The 19175-nt window shown below is 34.4% G+C and overlaps 1 protein-coding gene across 1 annotated transcript; it reads left to right on the top strand.

Moving 5' to 3' along the window:
- Positions 1–9139: 9139 nt before the first annotated feature.
- On the top strand, positions 9140–18427 carry LOC108994596 (phytochromobilin:ferredoxin oxidoreductase, chloroplastic). Its single transcript, XM_018969872.2, has 8 exons — positions 9140–9505; positions 12886–13002; positions 14676–14770; positions 16415–16508; positions 16630–16761; positions 16979–17083; positions 17918–17968; positions 18049–18427. The coding sequence occupies exons 1-8, from the start codon at positions 9299–9301 to the stop codon at positions 18229–18231; spliced, it is 984 nt and encodes a 327-aa protein (XP_018825417.1). The 5' UTR covers positions 9140–9298; the 3' UTR covers positions 18232–18427.
- The last annotated feature ends 748 nt before the right edge of the window (positions 18428–19175 follow it).

Consider the following 19175-nt stretch of genomic DNA (forward strand, 5'->3'; position numbering starts at 1 on the left):
GAGACTGCCTGTAAATTCCTAAACCACCCTCTAACCCTAAAAGGTGTGATGAGAGGTTACAGGGTTAGAGGGTGGTTCAGGAATTTACAGGCAGACTCGGTCACCAACTTCGATGAACTTTGCAGGTAATTCCTCATTCAATTCGTGGAAACTAGGAGAAGAAGGCGATCGGCAACCGACCACCTCCCAATAAAAGCAGTAGGAGGACGAAAGCCTAAAAGGATATCTTACCTAGTTCAACAAATAGTGTCTGGCAACAAACGACCAAGAAGAGAATATAACGCTTGTGACACTTCTAATCGAAGTATGACCCAAAAGCCATTTTATGGTGGAACTAGCAAGGAAAACACCAACAACCTTGTGGGAATTTATGGACTAGACAGTAGACAGATGACTTTGTCAATAGACATGTTGCAAGCATTGATAGACCCACAAAAATAAGAGATCAAAGATGCAGACAGAAAGGCAAAGGGGGTGGCTAAAGGAAGTAAGCGGTGAGAAAAAGAAGAATGAAAATGAGAAAATTGGGGCACGATGGCCTGAAACAGGGAAGCGCCTCAAGTGAAGGAGGTGAGCAAGCAAAGGAAAAAAAATGACAAGGGAAGGAACATAGACAAACATGAGTCCAAGCTTTATTTCTCTTACCACAGAATGGGGAATCACAACCCCAAAGATTGCCACAACATTAGGTAGATCATAAAGTGTATGCAGGAGAGTGAGAAGTTAGGGCGTCGTTGCCCAATAGATATTGCTGCCCAAAAGGTGAGTGACAAGAAAGCAAAGGGAAAGATCAGCGGGGAGATATTGGAGTGAAAGCCACAGAAGCACCCCACGCTAGCCCACCACGACCGCACCAACTCTTCAGCAAGATTAGAACAATCAAATGAGGATTCGATAGGGACAATGTATCATTGTCCGTAAGGAGAGCCCATGCTAGAAGGACCTAATATGAAGAAGGTTTTGTTGTGGAGAGGTCCTAGAAGCAAAGTAAAATGGAGAGATACTTGCCCCATTTCCTTTAGCGACTAAGATTTTGAAGGGGTTTTGTACCCACACAACGACACCCTCGTGGTAACCCTCTTGGTCGCCAATTGTACTACATGCAGGATTTTGATTAATAACATGAGCTTGGCGGACGTCCTATTTTAAGGTGCACTCATGAAAATGGACACCAACCAAGATAGGTTATGACTGACACCTACACCCCTCAAAAGCTTTTTGGGAGAACCAGCCCAACCCGTTGGGGTAATTGCATTACCCGTTATCGGAGGCAATGGGCCTCGCAATACAACGATGATGATGGACTTTTTGGAGGTAAAAGTCCACTTGTCATAAAACTCCATCATTGGCTGCCCAACTTTGAATCCGATGAGGGCGATTACCTCAACTTACCACCTAAAAATGAAGTTTCTTATAGAGGCGGGTGAGCAAATGTTGGCACGTGAATGCTACGTGCAAAAGATGAAGAATGGGGGTGCAGAGGTTTGCCAACGGCATAGCAGAAGGGATTTCCTCTCTCGGAACAACGGCTTATCTAGCAAATGCAAGTGGATCAACGGCGACTTCGAAATTCCCTACAACTGTCTCGAGAATGCTTGGAGTGAGCTTTTCACCACCAACTTCTAGCACTTCAATAGATATGCTTAAAGCCAAAAAGATAATGAGGATCCAAGCTTCTTGTACAAAGGATAGGGAAAAGAACCCTAGAAGACGTCAGGAATCATGTCGAAAAACGTGGAACCCAACAATGAGTCCAAATCCTAGGCCCCTTGGCCAATCACATTGGCGTGGCAATTAGGCAATCAGAGCGTAATAATGAAGGTGAACGTCAAGCCTCCTGACGATTCCCATAATAAGAGACAAAATGAGGCCGAGGACAATTTGTGGTCTCCTCTAGGCAAGCGGGGTCGCGATGAGTGCGTGACCCACAACGAATTCCATCTCCCCTGTTATTGGGCATGTTTCCTTTGGAATTCAATGAAGTAGGTCAAACCTCTTGCGCCCACAAGTGCACCTTGGACACGCCAAATTTGGAATATGACGGCCCACAACATACGATCGATCTGGCATAACAAAGAAATGATCGACATTCTCCAGAGTAAGGACAACCTCTGAACTAACAAATTTAAGATTTTTCCTAACTCATTCAAAGATAAGATCTAGACACTCCATCTCCCTCCTTGTGGGAGCAACTTGGAAGTTACGACTGCCAAGGACGAAAACTCACGATGGCTTGCCTCGCCAATGAAAAACTCCTAACCGACTCTAGAGATAAAAAAAGAACTTTTAATCCCAGTTCTTAACATCGGAATAGCAAAATTCAGCCTCCAAGTGTATGACACAAAAGCCAATTCATGAACGGAAACTACACTGCTTCTGGTCATGTCGTCTTATGCCATGAACATGGAAGAACTCACAAGCAATGAGGTAGGGTTTTCTTCTCTCGCTGTTTCTAAGACTTTCCTCTAAATGATACAACAAGACAAAAGGATCCTCGAGATGTTCGAGAACTGGGCTAGAGTCATGCTTAAGTAGTCCAAAATATCAAGAATTGGGTGATAAAAAATGAGCCTCAACTCCATCAATAATATGTTGATGTAAAGTCCAGTATGTTTGGTGACCCCCTCTGAGTGGATGATGCCACAACGAGAGCTGGGAAGGATCAGCCTGATTAACTCAGGGATGCCGTACCACTCCTTCACAGAATCTAATTCTACTTGGGTGGTGGTAGTAGTCCAATGACTCCCCTCAAAAGTGATAGGCCGTGAGGAGTCAACTCTATTGGATTCGTCTGGTGACGGACGCGGACAAAAAGATAGAGAAATGTTACACAAAAGGTTTTTGTGAGCCATTAAAGTAGGAGAAGTATGAAACTCTCAAGACGAAAGAGTTCGAAGGCAGAAGAAAACAAGAACTAAGGGAGTAAGAAATGCAAAGAATGAGAAATAATGAAAGAAGAAGAAAAAGAATGGCAGTTATAGAAAGATGGAAAAGTACAATAACGCAGACGATGAGCAAAGATGATAACACCACGTGGATGAGAGAAGGAACCCACGTTGAACAAATACCACATTTTACATTGCACAATATTTGTCAGACGAGTTGTCAGATCTCACATTGCATAATAAGGTAAATGAAAATGTATTAGGTGAACAACCAAATAGAAGGAGCGCCTAACGAAATAGGCTGCATGCAACAAGGAAAGGACACATGTCTAAGGAAATGCAACTGATTCAAAATGGTGGACGTGGGAAGAAAGGAAATTCCTGCCAACACATGCATCATAAATTTACGAGTTAACTGTTGCTTACACATATGTGACATGTGAGGAAAGATTAGATGGCAAGAAAAGGTTGGGCAAAGGCATAATCACGTTGGACTCACGTGATAGAGGATGATTAAAGGATATAACTACACAAAATGCATTGTACGGGCCCAGAGATAAGCCCTAGAAAGACATTACACTTAACATAGAAACCCAACTAACTATATCTCAGCTCATCAGAATCTACAAAGATAAGTTTAAGTGACATACTTGCATCACATGGACGCTATCAATGGCATAATTTTGCTCTAGAAGGTAATATACCAAACTGAGCACCAAGAATCATGCTCCCAAATGGGTTAGACAATAGTAGAACATCTTAACCCTTATAAATAGCCTACCAAGCGTGTGCTAGATGGTCATTCATTCATTAGTCACCAAGAAAGGTTAATTTCTTGTCAACTTAAGTATCGAAAGTATCCCCTACTGGGTTTTTCAAGTTTTCTATTATGGTTGCATGTGATTTAAGCACGTTGCTGACATCTCCAAAAATTGAATCAATGCAATCAGTAACCAAAACAAATGCTCTGTTGCCCAAGCTTTTTGCCAAAACCCATTGACCCACTCCTCATCCAACTTATTCACTTTGAAATCAACTATATTGGATATTCCCTTCTAAAGTAAGGTCTATTAGACTCCAACCCATGAAAAACTCAACCAGTTCAACCAAATATTTGAACTTGGACCTGTTGGAGCATATCACTAAATTGTTTACACTTTTGAAATAGTTCAACAACTTATTCACCTTTATAAATTGTTTGTACCCATGGTTAGAACTTTGGACCTAAATGGAGCATATCACTAAAACCAAGACTCTTTCGGCCTCTTAATGCTTGAGCCAATTTCTAGGAGTTACATTTTTATGAATATGGTCATTAACAATATGTATCTATTAAGAGTTAATTACACTTTACCTATTTGAACTTTTACTCAATTTACAATGTGCATTCGAAGCTACTAATTGTATCAAAGTAGACTCTTGAACTTTCAAAACTTCTCAATCCCCTCTTCCATCTACTAGCAATCTTAAATCTAACGGAAATTCATTGCAAATATGTAATTTTTATCTAATTTATTATCATTAACCATATAAAATATAAAATAATATATGCTATCAATTAATAATAAATCATTAATCATTAACTATATATAAAATTATTTTATACCTAAATTGCAAGCAAGTATGAATAATCTATGTGCACAATAAAATTATTTGATACTCAATAACCATATATAAATTAATAAAAAAAATTATTTAACAATTTATAATTTATTATTAATTGATAGCATATATTATTTTATATTTTATATGGTCAATGATAATAAATTAGATGAAAATTATATCTTTGTAATGAATGTTATGCACATGAACAACACGTGCAGTGAATTTCGTTAGATTTAATGCTGCTAGTAGACGGAAGGGGCGGATTTGAAAGTTTTGAAAGTTCGATGGTCCACTTTGATGCAATTAGTGGTTTCGGATGTATATTATGAATTGAGTAAAAATTTGAGAGAACAAAGTGTAATTAACGCATCTATTAATTATATAAAGATATTCACAAACATTCAAGACTTCTTTATTAAAATTTATAGATAAGGTTTTAATATAAAACATAAAGAATTTATTTTACAAATTTGAACAGCTTGTGAACGAAGATCAAGTTCGCTCGAACAATAAATGAGCTATTTATAAACATTAAATATAGTTGATGATAAATAGCTTAAGTCATTACTCTCCTAAGAAGAACCCATCGAAATAAGAGGCCACGTTACACTTAGAAAAGAAAAGAAAACAGGAAGCACCGGTTTCAACCAAAATTTGGTGCTTTTGAATTTGGTAATGCGACTAGGTTGAGTTAAAAAGTGGTTCTTATATATTTAACTTTTTTTTTGAGTCAAGCTCTATTATTACGCGACGTTTGTACACTCTATAACTGTAAATATCATTTTTCTTATTACTACTAGATGTTATTCTCTCCACCTCCGCCTGTATCCTTAAACCGGTGGTTAAATTTGGTGTTTTTGGGGCTAATTGAGAATAAGGGATAGTTGGCACCTACAAAGGTATTCTTGTGAAATATTTACAGTGGGTGGTTTGTGAATTTAAAATGAAATTTGTATCGTGTCAAATTATGAATGGATAATTATGAATGTCAAATTATACGAGTGAGTTTAAACTTGACTCATTTTAATAATGTGATATTTCAAATTAAATTGTGTAGGAAAGGGTGAATGAGGTTTTGCATTATATGGAGAGAAATTCTAGCCCTTTATAATATTTTATCTAACATAATTAACAAATTTCATATTTCTAAGCATAAATTACTCATAAGAAATATATTTTTTAAGAATAAATTACATTAATTATACATGTTTCCCATTATATTATGACAAAATAAAAAATTTGATAAACGATATCGTGACTCTATTAACAGATCTTCATATTTTTATCACTAAAAAATATATATATATGGTTTTCAAGTATAAATTATATGCATTGTACACATTTCCAATTATATTATGATAATATAATTCGGATAATAAAAATCCGTAGCAAAGCCATAATTACTTTATTTCAAGAAACATAATATTTCTATAGAAAATACTTTAACCACAAAATAATTATATAAAAATAAATTACAAATTGATATGGTTTGATATGATACGTCAGATTATAAAAATACTTTTATTGTAAAATAGATATAACAGATCTTATGAATTCACGTTAATTTGTAAGTTTACTTTTATATAATCTCTATATTTGTAGTACTCCTTTTAACTTAAGTTTTCAACAATTTGAAAGATCATCCAATGGAATGCATTTAAAGATTGTTTAAAAATATAATTATTTTTAAATATTTTTAAATTAATTTATTATTATTTATAAATTATTTCGCTATTATTTATCAATATTCTGAAATTTTAGGATTGAAAGACTCAGGTGCAGTGCGCAAGCACTCCAACGGGAGAATAGAGCATTTTGGAAGCTTGCATTGGGAAATCTGTACGGTCTAGGAGGCCCACTAGAGATGGAAGATCAGTATAATAACTTGAAACTAAAATATGAATGTAATGAATTTAATTTAATTGGAGTCTGGCATAGATACAATTATTTATACTATTAAAAAAATTGGAAAATTAGAAAAAGAAAATCTAAATAAAGGGTGATGGACAGCTCTTTAGATTGATGGTTTTCTGCTTATGGATGGTAGATGGTATAAATTTTAGAGTAACGATTATGGGTGTAAATTTAAACAGGGAAACTGAAAAATCGGATCGGTTGGTCTGATTTTGAATCGGTCTGGTTCAGAACCGATTCTTATATTAAGAAAATCGATCGGAATCGGTCCGGTTTCGGTTCCGTAGTTTCCGGAACCGGACCGGACCGGTTAGAAAAAAATATATAAATTAATTTTATATATTATACAAATTTTTTATATATAATATATAATAATATATTAAATTTTTATATATAATATATAATTATATATCATATATGAAATAATTTTATATTATAATTTATAAATTATAACATAAATTGTTAATTTTAAATATGAACATTTATAATTTGTTTGATCATATGTTATTAATATAATTATATATAAGATAATGTTATTATAATTTATAAAATAAAAGTTTAATCTTAAAAATGAAAATTTAATTAATCATATGTTTTAAACATAATATATATATTAAATTATTAATAATATTTTATCATAAGAAGTAACATTTTATTATATATTTTTTACATTTTAAAAAAATGAAAAATCGGATCAAACCGGACTGAAAACTAGTAAAACCGGATGTACCGGTTTAAGAGGGTAATCGGAGCGTAATTGGTTTTGAAAAATGAAAAATCGGTACATACCGGTTCGGTCTTAGATTTTGTCCAAAATCGGACCGGACCGAATCGGTTACACCCCTAGTAACGATAGATATATGTGTTCAGTGTATACGACAGTACAAATACATAATAATGTATTTGAAAAAAATCTATTATAGAAAATTGACTTTTTTAGCTGATCCCATTATATTCAAAATGTTTGTAGAGATTTGCATATTTTAAATTTGTACAAATCATTCCATTTGAAGGGACATTATCTACTCTATAAAATGATAATAGTGAATAATTGTTTAGATAGTCAAATTAGATGATTTATAAATAATAATAAAATGATTTATTAATAGTGATAAAATAGTTTGTTAAGATGCTTTATGGAAAAGATAAGAGAAAAAATTAAATAAAAATATTATAAAATTAAAATATTGTTATAATATAAATTTTTAATATAAATTTTGTTTTGGAATTTAAAAAAGTTGAACTATTTTTTTTTTGTATTTTATTTAGAAATTTGAAAAAGTTGGTAATGATTAAATGAAAAAATTAAAAATAAAAAATAAAAAGTATTTATATTTATGTTGTTTGGATGTTGAAATAAGATGAAATGAGATAGATAAAAGGATCTTGTAATCCAAATCGGCTTGTTTGGGGAGTGAGATGAAATGAGAATTTTGTGAATAATAATAAAATAGTTTGTGAATAATAATGAGATAGTTTGTGTTAGTTATTTTTTAGGAAAATGCTACATGCCCCGCTGGGGGTTGTAACATTTTTTTATGTGTTTTTTTTTAATTTTTTTATATAGATATTTTTAATAATTTTTAATATTTTAAAAAATAAAATAAAAATTATAATATTATTTAAAAATACTTTCTTAATAACGAAGTAGAATAAAAATTAATATTTAATAATTTTTTTTTTACTTTCTGATTAAGGAAGTGTTTTTTAATGATATTTTAAATTTATTTTATTTTTTAAAAATATTTAAAAGTGTAAAAAATATATATATAAAAAATAAATTAAAAAATTACACATAGAAAAGTACATGTTAAGCCCAACGGGAGCCCCCAATGGGGCTGTAGTATGATCATTTTAAATATTTAAAAAAAAATTATAATATTATTAAAAAATACTTTCTTAATCATGAAGTAAAATAAAAAATTATAAAAAATATTTTTTTTATAATTTTTTATTTTACTTCGTCATTAATAAATTATTTTTTAATATATATTTTTTACTTTTTGATTAAGAAAATATTTTCTTAATAATATTTTAAATTTATTTTATTTTTTTAAAATATTTTAAAATATTAAAAAATCTATATATAAAATTATTTAAACAAAACATATATTAAATAATACTACAGCCCCTAGCGGGAGCCCCCAGTAGGGGCTGTAGCACCACCCTATTTTTTAGATTTTATAATATTATTTTTGTTTAGGTATTTAAAAAAGTTTGAATTAATTTTTATTTTTTATTTGAATGTTTGAAAAATTTGTAATGATTAGTTTGAAAATTTTGAATTTGAATTATGTTTGAGAATAAGATAGGATGAGATGAAATGAGATCAGATAAAAATTTTGTATCTCATCTAAAACCCCAAACCTGCACTCTTATTGAGAATAAAACTATAAATTAAGAAATTATATGTTATTTCAAATTCCCAAAATTAACTTTTAATTTTTTTCCTGAGAAAAAATTACATGTTTTTATCTACGAGTAAGGTAAATGATATTTGTAGTAATAAACTTACGCATCACGCACTAATTTAAAAAAATTAAATTAATATAAAATTAACTCAAAATTTTTCTTTTAATAATAAAAATTATTTTTTTAAAAAAGTTTATGCCACACTTGGATAACGGTATTTTACGTTACACCACGAGTAATGTACCTGTTGAGACGTACTTTTGCCTCTTTGTATGTAAGCTCCCGCTGACGTGGTCAGACAGGCTGATAGACAGATGGTTATGGTCTGGAACCTGGTTATTTCTGGAAGTCCGGTAATTGCAAAACCCGAGATAGTGAAACCCACAACGGAGAGGGGGAGAGTCTGGAGAGCGCAACAGCTATGCTATTAATGGTGGTTGGGTTGCTCTAGTGGAACTTTTTCTCTCCCTCTTTCGTTCTCAATGGAATCCTGTTCTTCATTAAGAGGCTTTTGCGTAACAGCAAAGCCTCGACTACTAAAGAGTGTTGGAGTCTCATTCGGAACTCATAGCAGTTGGAGGAGGAAGAGAGCTTTGTTTCAAGTCTCTGCAATTTCTTTCCAGAAGTTCATCCAATTTGCTCTAAACGAAACGAAGCGCCGAACCCATTTGGTTCCTTCTCCTTTACAGGTATGTATGCGTAGTCTTGTCACTAAGCTGACCTGGGTTACTTTAATTTAAGCTTATTTGTTCCATTTTAAAATTTAGTTTCGAACGGTAACTTCTATTTTTTCTTCAACTTGTTGCTGCTTTGATGCTGGGTTATTTGTGGAATTGACGCTTTCTAATAACCTGCAACTAGTGGCCACTGTACTAAGGTACTATAGGATAAGTTCTAAGAATTTCCTGGTAGTTGGCTCTCTTCCAAGCTTGTTGGGATGTGTTGAAGTAGGATATTATGGAAGTGTTTCAGGACTTTAATGTTAGGCATAAGTTTGTTACGCGTAAGCTTGTTAGAAGTCTTAATGCTACGTTTATAGCACTCATTCCTAAGAAGCTAGGGCCAGTTGAGATCAGGGGATTCCGATCCATCAGCCTAATGAGTGGCGTTAATAAAATTACGGCAAAAGTTCAAGTGAATTGGCGTACGACGGATTTAGTGAAAATAACTCCGCAGTCTCAGAATGCTTTTATCCGGGGAAGAAAGATTTTGGATTATGGGCTAATTTCTAATGAATGTCTTGATGCTAGAATTAGCACAAGATAGTCATGAGTGTTTCTGTAAGCTCGATGTAGAAAACGTCTACAACCATGTGAATTGGAATTCTTTGTTGTACATGTTGAGGAGGTGCGGTTTTGGGAAGAAATTGTGTAGTTTGATTGTCCGCTGTATTTTGACAATGCAGTTCTCAGTTTAGTGGATGGTACTCTCATAGCGATTCTTCAACAACTTTCAGGGACTTCGTTAGGTGGATTTTTTTCCCCACTCTTAATTTTCTTTGTCATGGAGACGCTTAGCAAGCTGTTTTACGCTACAACCCAATGACAGTTTTTTGTTTGTCTTCTCTGTGCGGTCCAGTGTGAGTTGTAAATCTGTCATTTGCAGATGCTGCGTTGGTTTTCTGTGAGGCATATCCCAACCATCTGGGTTTATACTAGGCTTATTCATTTGCTTTTATCAGTTTCTGACCTAAAGATGAATCTAGCTAAATTTGACTTGCTCCCAATTGGAGATGCTGAGAATGTGGAAAGTTTGGTGAGTATTCTTGGATGTATGGTTGCCGGTATACCTATGACCTATATGGGTCTTCGTTTGGGCGCTCCTTTCAAAACAGAGTTTGTTTGGGACATTCTTGAGAAGATAGAGTGTTGCCTAGCTTGTTGGAAGTGGCTACACACACACACACACACACACATCGAATGGGGGTAAGTTTTCCTTGATCAAGACTATAGCGAGTTTCCCTACTTGTTTTTTCTCCTTCCTACTTCCTGCAGGCGTAGCAAATCATTTGGAGAAATTACGAGGGGACTTTTTGTAGGGTGGGGGAGAGGAGTTTTATTTCACCTAGTAAAGTGTTAAAGTATGCCCCCCAGTCTCAAAGGGAGGTCTCAAGGTTCTTAAAATTGTGTTCCCGTGGAGAAATGGCTTTGGCATCAAGCAAATGTGTATGATAGTGTCTGGAAATTGGTTGGTGGATGCAAAATATCATATAGCTTGTGGGGAGGCTGGAGTTTTAATGAGGTTAATGGGTTGTATGGGGTGGGTCAATAGAAAAATATCTGGAGGGGTTGGGGGGATTTGCTCCTCATACTCGACATGTAGTGTAGTGGGTGATGGTTCAAAGATTTGGTTTTTGCATGATATATGGTGGGGATCAGTCTCTCAAGGCATCTTTCTTGGAGTTCTACAATCTTGCTGGCTTTGAGAATGCCTTAGTTGCATTTACTTATTAAAAAAAGGAAGCCCAAGTTGCATTTACAGTTTTCTAGTGATACTCCTTAGTGGGATGTGGAGTTCATTAGAGGGGGACAAGATTGAGAGGTGGAGATTCTCACCTCATTTTTGGATCCATTGTATTCTTTGCGATTGAGAAAGAGTTGTGAGGACAAGTTCTGTCAGGCCTTTTGATAGCGTGGGGTACTGAATGTGAAATCTTATTTTTATATGCTATCTCATACTGGTAGCAACCCATTTCCCTTGGAAGTCTATCTAGCAGAACAAGGCTCCTCCATGAGTAGCTTTCTTTGTATATGCAACTGCTTTAGGAAAGGTTCTTATGCTAGATGATTTAAATTCAGGGAATAGTAATGTTATAGTGATGGATTGATGTTGGATGTGTAGGAGAATTGAAGAAACGATAGCGCCTCTATTCTTGCATTGTGAGGTGGCTAGCACTATTTGGAATATCATCTTTAGTTTCTTCAGCCTAGATTGGGTTATTCCTTGCAATGTGGTAGAAATGTTGGCATGTTGGAAATGGAGGTTCAGTTTTTCACAGAGTGAAGCATTGCGGAAGATGATCTTGGGTCGATTGTTGTGGTGTATTTGGAGAGAAAAGATCGATTGTGCTTTATGGATAAGGAAAAGACGGCAGTGGATTTCAGGATTGCTTTTTCAGAACCCATTATTATTCATTCTTTGCTCATTCTGGTTGCTTGATTTCTAGTTTCCAGGACCTTTCAGCTCCCTTTTCATTCTCTTACTAGGTGTTTCTCATAAATACACCTTGTGTACTAGAGCAACACCTTTTGTTCATTAATATAATTTTAACTTATATATATTAAAAAAATGGTTTGTAATGAGGTAGTTGGATTTTGTGAATGTTTAAAATTTTTATTAGGATACTTGCAACTCCATGATAGCCATCTTCATCTGATCATTTGTTATAATACAAAAACTAATAATTGTAGCTGCTCTAAGTGATTAATGCTTCTACATTAATATGTGTGTGTGTGTGTTACACAGTTTAGTTGCTTCAACCACCCCTATGAGATCTCAAAGTTTTCAAAGAACAAGAGTTTTGCAAGTACTGGTATTGTTTTTTTTTTTATAAGTAAAAAATATTCTATATCAAAGGAGAAACCAAGTACACTGAATGTACAAGAAAACACCTTGCCCAAAATGACCCAAAAAATCCCTAATGACCCAAAAAGCCTGTGAAAAGCACAACCCAAAATACACCAGATCGGTCCCCAACCCTTGTTTCTCGTAGAACTAAAACTCTACCCGAACACCCAATCCCAAACCCTTGATTCCCTGTCTTCATAATGTCCTCCCTTTAGACTTCCCTCTAGTTGAGCTACCACCCTTAGCGTCGTAATTGATTGCCCAAGAAAGATGCTGTAACTCCCTGCTTTTCTTGAAACTTTTGGTTTCAAGCGCATGGCTTGCCTCAATCGTAGTGATTAGTTCATTGAATTGGTCTTCATATCCTCCATGTAAAATTCCCACAAACTGCTGAATAAAACAGAGCTTCAAATGTGGCTTGTGAACATTATAGGAGCTCATAGATATCATTATATCACGTCCTACTTGCTATTCTGAAAACATTGATTTTTTACGTGCTCAGGTGAAATTTAATACAGTAAATTCCATGGATGGTAAAACAGAGCTTCAAATGTTATCATTCCAAGCTTCTAAGATTAGACTTCTACGAAGTTTGAGCATTGAGACTGAAGCCATGCAGGTACAATTCTCTGTTATATTTTCAATTTATTTACTTCGATATTGTAGGCTATCAAACAGCTCATAGTCATTTATGACTAATTCTTATGAACTATTTATGGTGACTAATAGAGCTTGTCCTCTTCTGGGCTTCTTTTAAGCTCTTACTGCCACTCAGTACAAGCATATCCTGTGGCGTTGCTGTTAGTGATCATCCACTTTAGGACTCTAACTTATCTTAGTAAAAGGAAAGAAAAAGAAAAAAAAAAACCTACTTGGAATCGATAGGAAGTTTTGTCAGTTTGTTTACCCATTGAATGGGGTGACATCATCCAGAGTTCTTCAACACAACTTTTAAAGGAGAAGTTACATTTCCCCCCTCAAACTACCATTCCTTTTTCAATATGGACACTAAATTATCAAAGCTTTCACTTTACCCCAAACTACTACTCTTTTTTGCAATTTGCCTTTTCCTCTAATCTCCAATCACGTGGGATGTCACCCATTTTCTTTTGGCACGTCGTCTATTTCCATCCATCCCACAGTAAGATCTTTAACGAGGGGTTAAATTTCAACTTATGTTTTAAATTGGGAGGCCACTAATCATATTGCAAAAGGAGTGGCAGTTTTAGGAGATGAAGTGTGATTTTGCTAAATTTAAATCATCCTCGATTCCTTGTAATGATTTATGATCTTCTTTTTTTGATGGGTGATATTTTATCTTCTTTGTTGTCTGGATACATTTAATGTATGGCTTCAAATGCATGGCATGGCTGCAACATCGTTGAGTCATACATATGCAAGTGCCCTGACTAGAGCTATCATTTCTTTCTCATCTGCTGCGCTTTTCTGACTAGCTTCATTGTTAACTTGACCTTGACATTCCGGGATTAGTCGGGACGCTGTTCCTGGACGCCCGGTGCCAATAAAAAAAAAACTTGACCATGACATACTGCTGGAGTTTGTTACATTCTTGACACTATGGAAGTTCATTAAATATCACAAATTATTACAACAATAGAAGATAGAGATGAACTCTAAAAAAGAAGGGGAACCTCTTCTTCTTGTAAGAATAAGAAAGGAGTCCAATATCTTTGGTTCAAGACCTATTAAGTATATGTGTAAGATACCATTAAAAGGAAGTATATGTTGGTAAATGAACCCTTTCTGATACAAACTAGTTGTTAATAGGTTTATTTATTTCTCATCTGAAAAATATATTGTTGGATTGAAAAATGTAGTGTTGGGCTTGATATGCTCCTCTAAAACCACTATTTTCAGATAAAAATATAGATGAAGATAAGTTTGAAATGTAAATACTTGGAAAAACAGTATCGCTATAGAACTTGCTGGTAACTGGGAGACTTGCCCAAAATCATTGCTAGAATTCTGGTTTAGGATGAATTAGCCAGGAAGAAAAATGAATGGAACAAGTTGATGCAGAAGAAAGAATAAATTTAAAAAAGAAAAAATTAAACAAGACAAACCTTCTTTCCCTCACCTGAACTTGGCTGGTTTGATCTCCGTCCTCGCATGCAGTTCCATATAAACAAGTTAAACAACGAAAAGAGGTTAAGAAACCTCAAGCTGCAGGATTTTTCTTCAAACTTTGTACTTTCAATATATCATCTTTTCATGTCTGAAGTAATTTATGCCTTTCTGTTTAGTAACTTTGTTCTCAAAACTCAAATGCAGGTTTTGGACTTTGCTGCCTTTCCAGAACCAGAATTTGATGTGCCCATATTTTGTGCCAACTTTTTTGCCACGACCAACACAAACATTATGGTCTTGTAAGCTTTTTCCTTTCTTTAATTTTCGACCTTTGATAAGAAGAATGCTGCTTGTTTACTAGTAAACAAAATTACATAATTTACATTCTGAAACTTTTCTCCTGATTCTTTTCTGCTTGAACTGTGAAGATACCTTCCAATGTACCTGTTCTCTGAAGGATTGATAAAACTCTTTTAAAGTCAAGCAAAACTCATTCCCAGTCAACATTCTTTTCATTGGAAATCCTTCAGCAATGCAACTGTTTCCCATTCATAAAATTTCCAGAATGTGATACAAGGTTTTTCATTGGTTTGACAATGCTTTAAGTGAAACCTTTAACATATGGCTCCCCGACTGTTAGAGTATGTATGGATACGCATTAGAAAGGTCACTTAGTATATGTAGATCTGGACACATGCATTCTCATTTGTGTCTGGCCTAATATTTTCATCAGTGTAGGCCCACCTTACCAGGTTACGGGCAAAACTTTGAGATTCCTAATTGTACTTAGTAAAGGTAAATCAAGTCTCTCATCAAGCATACCGATCCCTCAAGAGATGAATTCTTCCTAAGTAGAATTTTTTCACTTGAACCCAAGACCTACCCTTATAAAGGGCGAGAGGTACTGCTTAGCTAAAAGGGCCAATAGTTACGAAGAGTGAGGGTCTATCACAAGAGCAGTCATCCTGGACCAACTCTGCTAAACTTTAGAATTTGTTTTTTGTTTTTTTGAGTTTGGACCATCTTCTTTGACATTTAAATATTAGTGCCTTCTGGTTGATTATTTCTTTATTTTTGTTTACTTTCTTTTCGGCCCTCATTTATGCCCTGCAATTTGCCAAGAAGTCATGGGTGATAAGAGGAATCCAAGTCTTTCATTGTTTTCCAGCAATCAATCAGAACATTATAGCATGTTTCTGGTATTTCAACAGTTAGTTCAGATTTCTTTTTGAAAAGCAACATAGGTTCAGATTTCAAAGTCTCAATCTTAAATAACTAGGCTTTTGGTTGATATGTACATTTAAAATCTTGAGAAATGTGGAAAGGCAGCTACTACTGTATCATTTGATGTCACTTTTACATGTTTTGCAAGACTTCTCCAGTGGTCGTCCTGATTATTTCTTCTTTCTCCCTTCTTTCTTTGGATGGATCTATGTCCTGATCCTAGGAAGGGAATTTTTCTATTTCATACTTTCACTTCTTGGAAACTGGTACTTAGACTAAAGACCTTTCTTGGACTCATCCTTTAGCAGGTGAACCAGCTTAGTTAGTGATGTGGACCAATATGCAATTCTCTTGATTTCTTTAGCTTCCCCCTCCCACTCTTCTCTTTGTGACAAAAGGCTGAGGGCGTGGGGTTGACATGCATGATTGTGCTTGTTTAAACAATTTGATACTGGACTTTACTGAGATCTTGAGATTGCATGACTATGAGTTCATTCTACAGTTGAAGAAAATTTATGCCGTTTCACTATCTCATTTCATTTGAGAGCATATGTTTTTCATTTACTTTCTTGGTCCTATGCTAGGCATGCTGCATGTACGAAGTCTGCTTTTTGTGCATGTCATGCCAAATGACTGGTTAATTTATTGATGCGAGCTGGAAGCATTATATATGGAGAGGACTCGGGATACAGAAACTCACTTTTAATTTCCATTCATAGGGACCTTAACCCTTTGCATGATGTTATTAGTCGAGCAGATTATAAGGAAAGATACTATAAAAGCTTAATGCCTCTTGGTCTCAAGTATTCTGAGGTAAATGCATTGCTCAATACTTGAATATTAAATAAATTCTGATCTTGTAAAATCTTTAATTTTTATTTATTGCTAATCCTTTCTAAGATTTATCACATGACTGAACACAGATTTCATGCAGCTTTTACCCTGGGGAGGCAAGCTTACAGGCGAGTCCTTAAAATTTTTCTCACCAATTGTGATATGGACCAGATTTACTCCAAGCCAAGACAAATTTGAGGTTTTATATTCTGCATTCATGGATTATTACGAGGTATAGACTAATGAATTCCATGGCCTTATTTATAGTGTGCTTGTGGTAATATTTTAACTCCATTCTGCTAGTTGGAAGAGAATTAACATTTATATGTCAGTTCCTATTTCCATTTTTCTATTCTTGGTAATAAAATCTCTTATTAATTATAAAAAAAAAATGTCAGTTCCTATTTCCATGGGTAACTAAATACTTGGAAAGTGTATTGCGTTTGCAGGCTTGGCTGGGGCTGATAAACCGAGCAGTAGCAGAGACAGATGCGTCCCAAATTATGTGCAATCGTGAAGCACAGCATAGATATTTAACTTGGAGAGCTGAGAAGGTGGTTAATCTTCTTTCCCAGTTCGTCTTTCTAGCATCGCATCACATCTATACTAAACAATTATGGTTGACTATATCTAAGTGACAGAAACTATCTCTTGGTCATCTATTTGGGTGTGTTTTTTGGGCATTACCATAGTGGGTTTTCAAACAAAGGACTTATTTTCTTATGCTTCTCATTCACTCCTTTCATCTTATTGAGATTTTTAAATGATTAATAGAAGAATGCGCAGTTGCCTCAACAATATCCAAGTTGTATCCTTGGCAATATTCAGGCATCTTAAAGACGAGGAGTATCTGAAATACGAAGTTCAGGGTAGTGTGGGATTATATTTTACAAATACTTTATCAGACTGTCATGCTTGGTATGTGCTGTGTGTGGTCATGGCACACTGCAGAATCGTTTTTGCTTTCATCAAAGGCACAAAACAAGTGTTAGAATGCGTATGTGTATAAAAAGATCCCATTTCACATTTGTTCCATGGTCATATTTAGCCTCTGATCGTTAGTAATACAGCTGGACCAGAATGCTATCGTCGTTAATGTTTATATGTAGTCCCATCATTCACATATCGATATAGTCATGTTCCTGGATCAATTTTAATGTGTAGAAAAACCAATACAATTGGCCATAGATAGAGAGGGTGAGGAGTTGAGAATGAAGCCAGATGCCAAACTTGATTAACTGGTGAAAGATTATTGAAAGCTGAGTTGTGTAACTATCTTTATACATCGATTCAAGCCATGTTCTTATAGATGTTGAGATCCGCAGTCTTAAATCCCATCTGTTGCTTTGCTGACTTACTTATTTGGTTCATGGAAAATTGGAAAGCAGGATCCAGGTCATGGAGTTCTGAAAAAGTTCATTGGGGAGACAATGGCAAAGGTATTTATTCCATGAATCAGTCAAGTAGATAATGTTTCTCCGCCAATTAACACTGCAACTACTACTCTTGCAATGCACAGGACGTGCTGAGGAACTTCCTGTTTAATGGAATTGATGAGTTAGGGAGCAGAACTTTCCTTGATTACTTCCCAGAGTACCGCCGTGAGGATGGGACAATAAATGAGAAGCGCAGTGTCATGGGAAAGTCTTTTGAGAATCGTCCTTGGGATACAAAGGGGAACTTCATTGGTGACCATTCTTAAATAGTATGTGTTTTCCCATCAGTTCCTTCCTTCCATTTTTGCTCTTTTTTCCCCAGGCTTTGTTGTTAAGATCTTTTTTTTTTTTTTTTTTATTTGCTGTATTTTCTATGTATTAATTTATCATGAACAACAGATAAAACAGGGTCACTGTACTGAGAGCAATTTCCCTAGCGGATCGTTATCTATAAGAAAAAATCTACATAACCTTCTATTATTCACACAACTTCCACACACTACACTTTTTTTAATTTTTATTATTTTTTTCTTTTATCAAATATTTAATATATGAATAGTGAATAGAAGAATTAAATTAATTTAAAAAGAATAAACTAAAAAAAAAATTTTAAAAACAAATTTAAAATTTAAAAATTTTAAAAAATATAATGTGTGGATGTTGGAGAGGTTGTATAGCATTGCTCGTGAGTTTTATCCCTTAAGTTTTTTTTTCGAAAACTTAAGATGATTATATTTAAACTTAAGATGAAAACTTAAGTTTTTTTTTGAAAACTAAATTTTTATCCCTTAAGTTCATTTCAATGAAATGAATAGTATTTATTTAATATAATATGATTATATTTTATTTATTTTTCATGTCTGATATTAAATTCTTAATATAATTATTTAACCAAATCAAGAAGGTCTAATAATGTCAAAATTTAATTATTAATAATTATAACCAAACTTAATTCTCTAGTGATTTTTTGGGCCACCACTTTCTGTCTTTTTTTTTTTTTAGGTAAAATGCCAACCAGTAGTTCACTTCAATATCATACAAATTGAGCAATGAACGTCCAGAATCCCATGCACTTCTTTGGGAGAGTGACGATGGATAATGTGATGGAGTTGGAATTTTTTATTTCGCTTTATATTATAAGGGTTGTCCTATTTGGCCACATGATCGTGAAAACAAGGCAGTCGATTTCTCCAACAATCATTTTAAGATA

Source organism: Juglans regia, chromosome 14, assembly GCF_001411555.2.
Source record: "Juglans regia cultivar Chandler chromosome 14, Walnut 2.0, whole genome shotgun sequence".
NCBI lineage: Eukaryota > Viridiplantae > Streptophyta > Magnoliopsida > Fagales > Juglandaceae > Juglans > Juglans regia.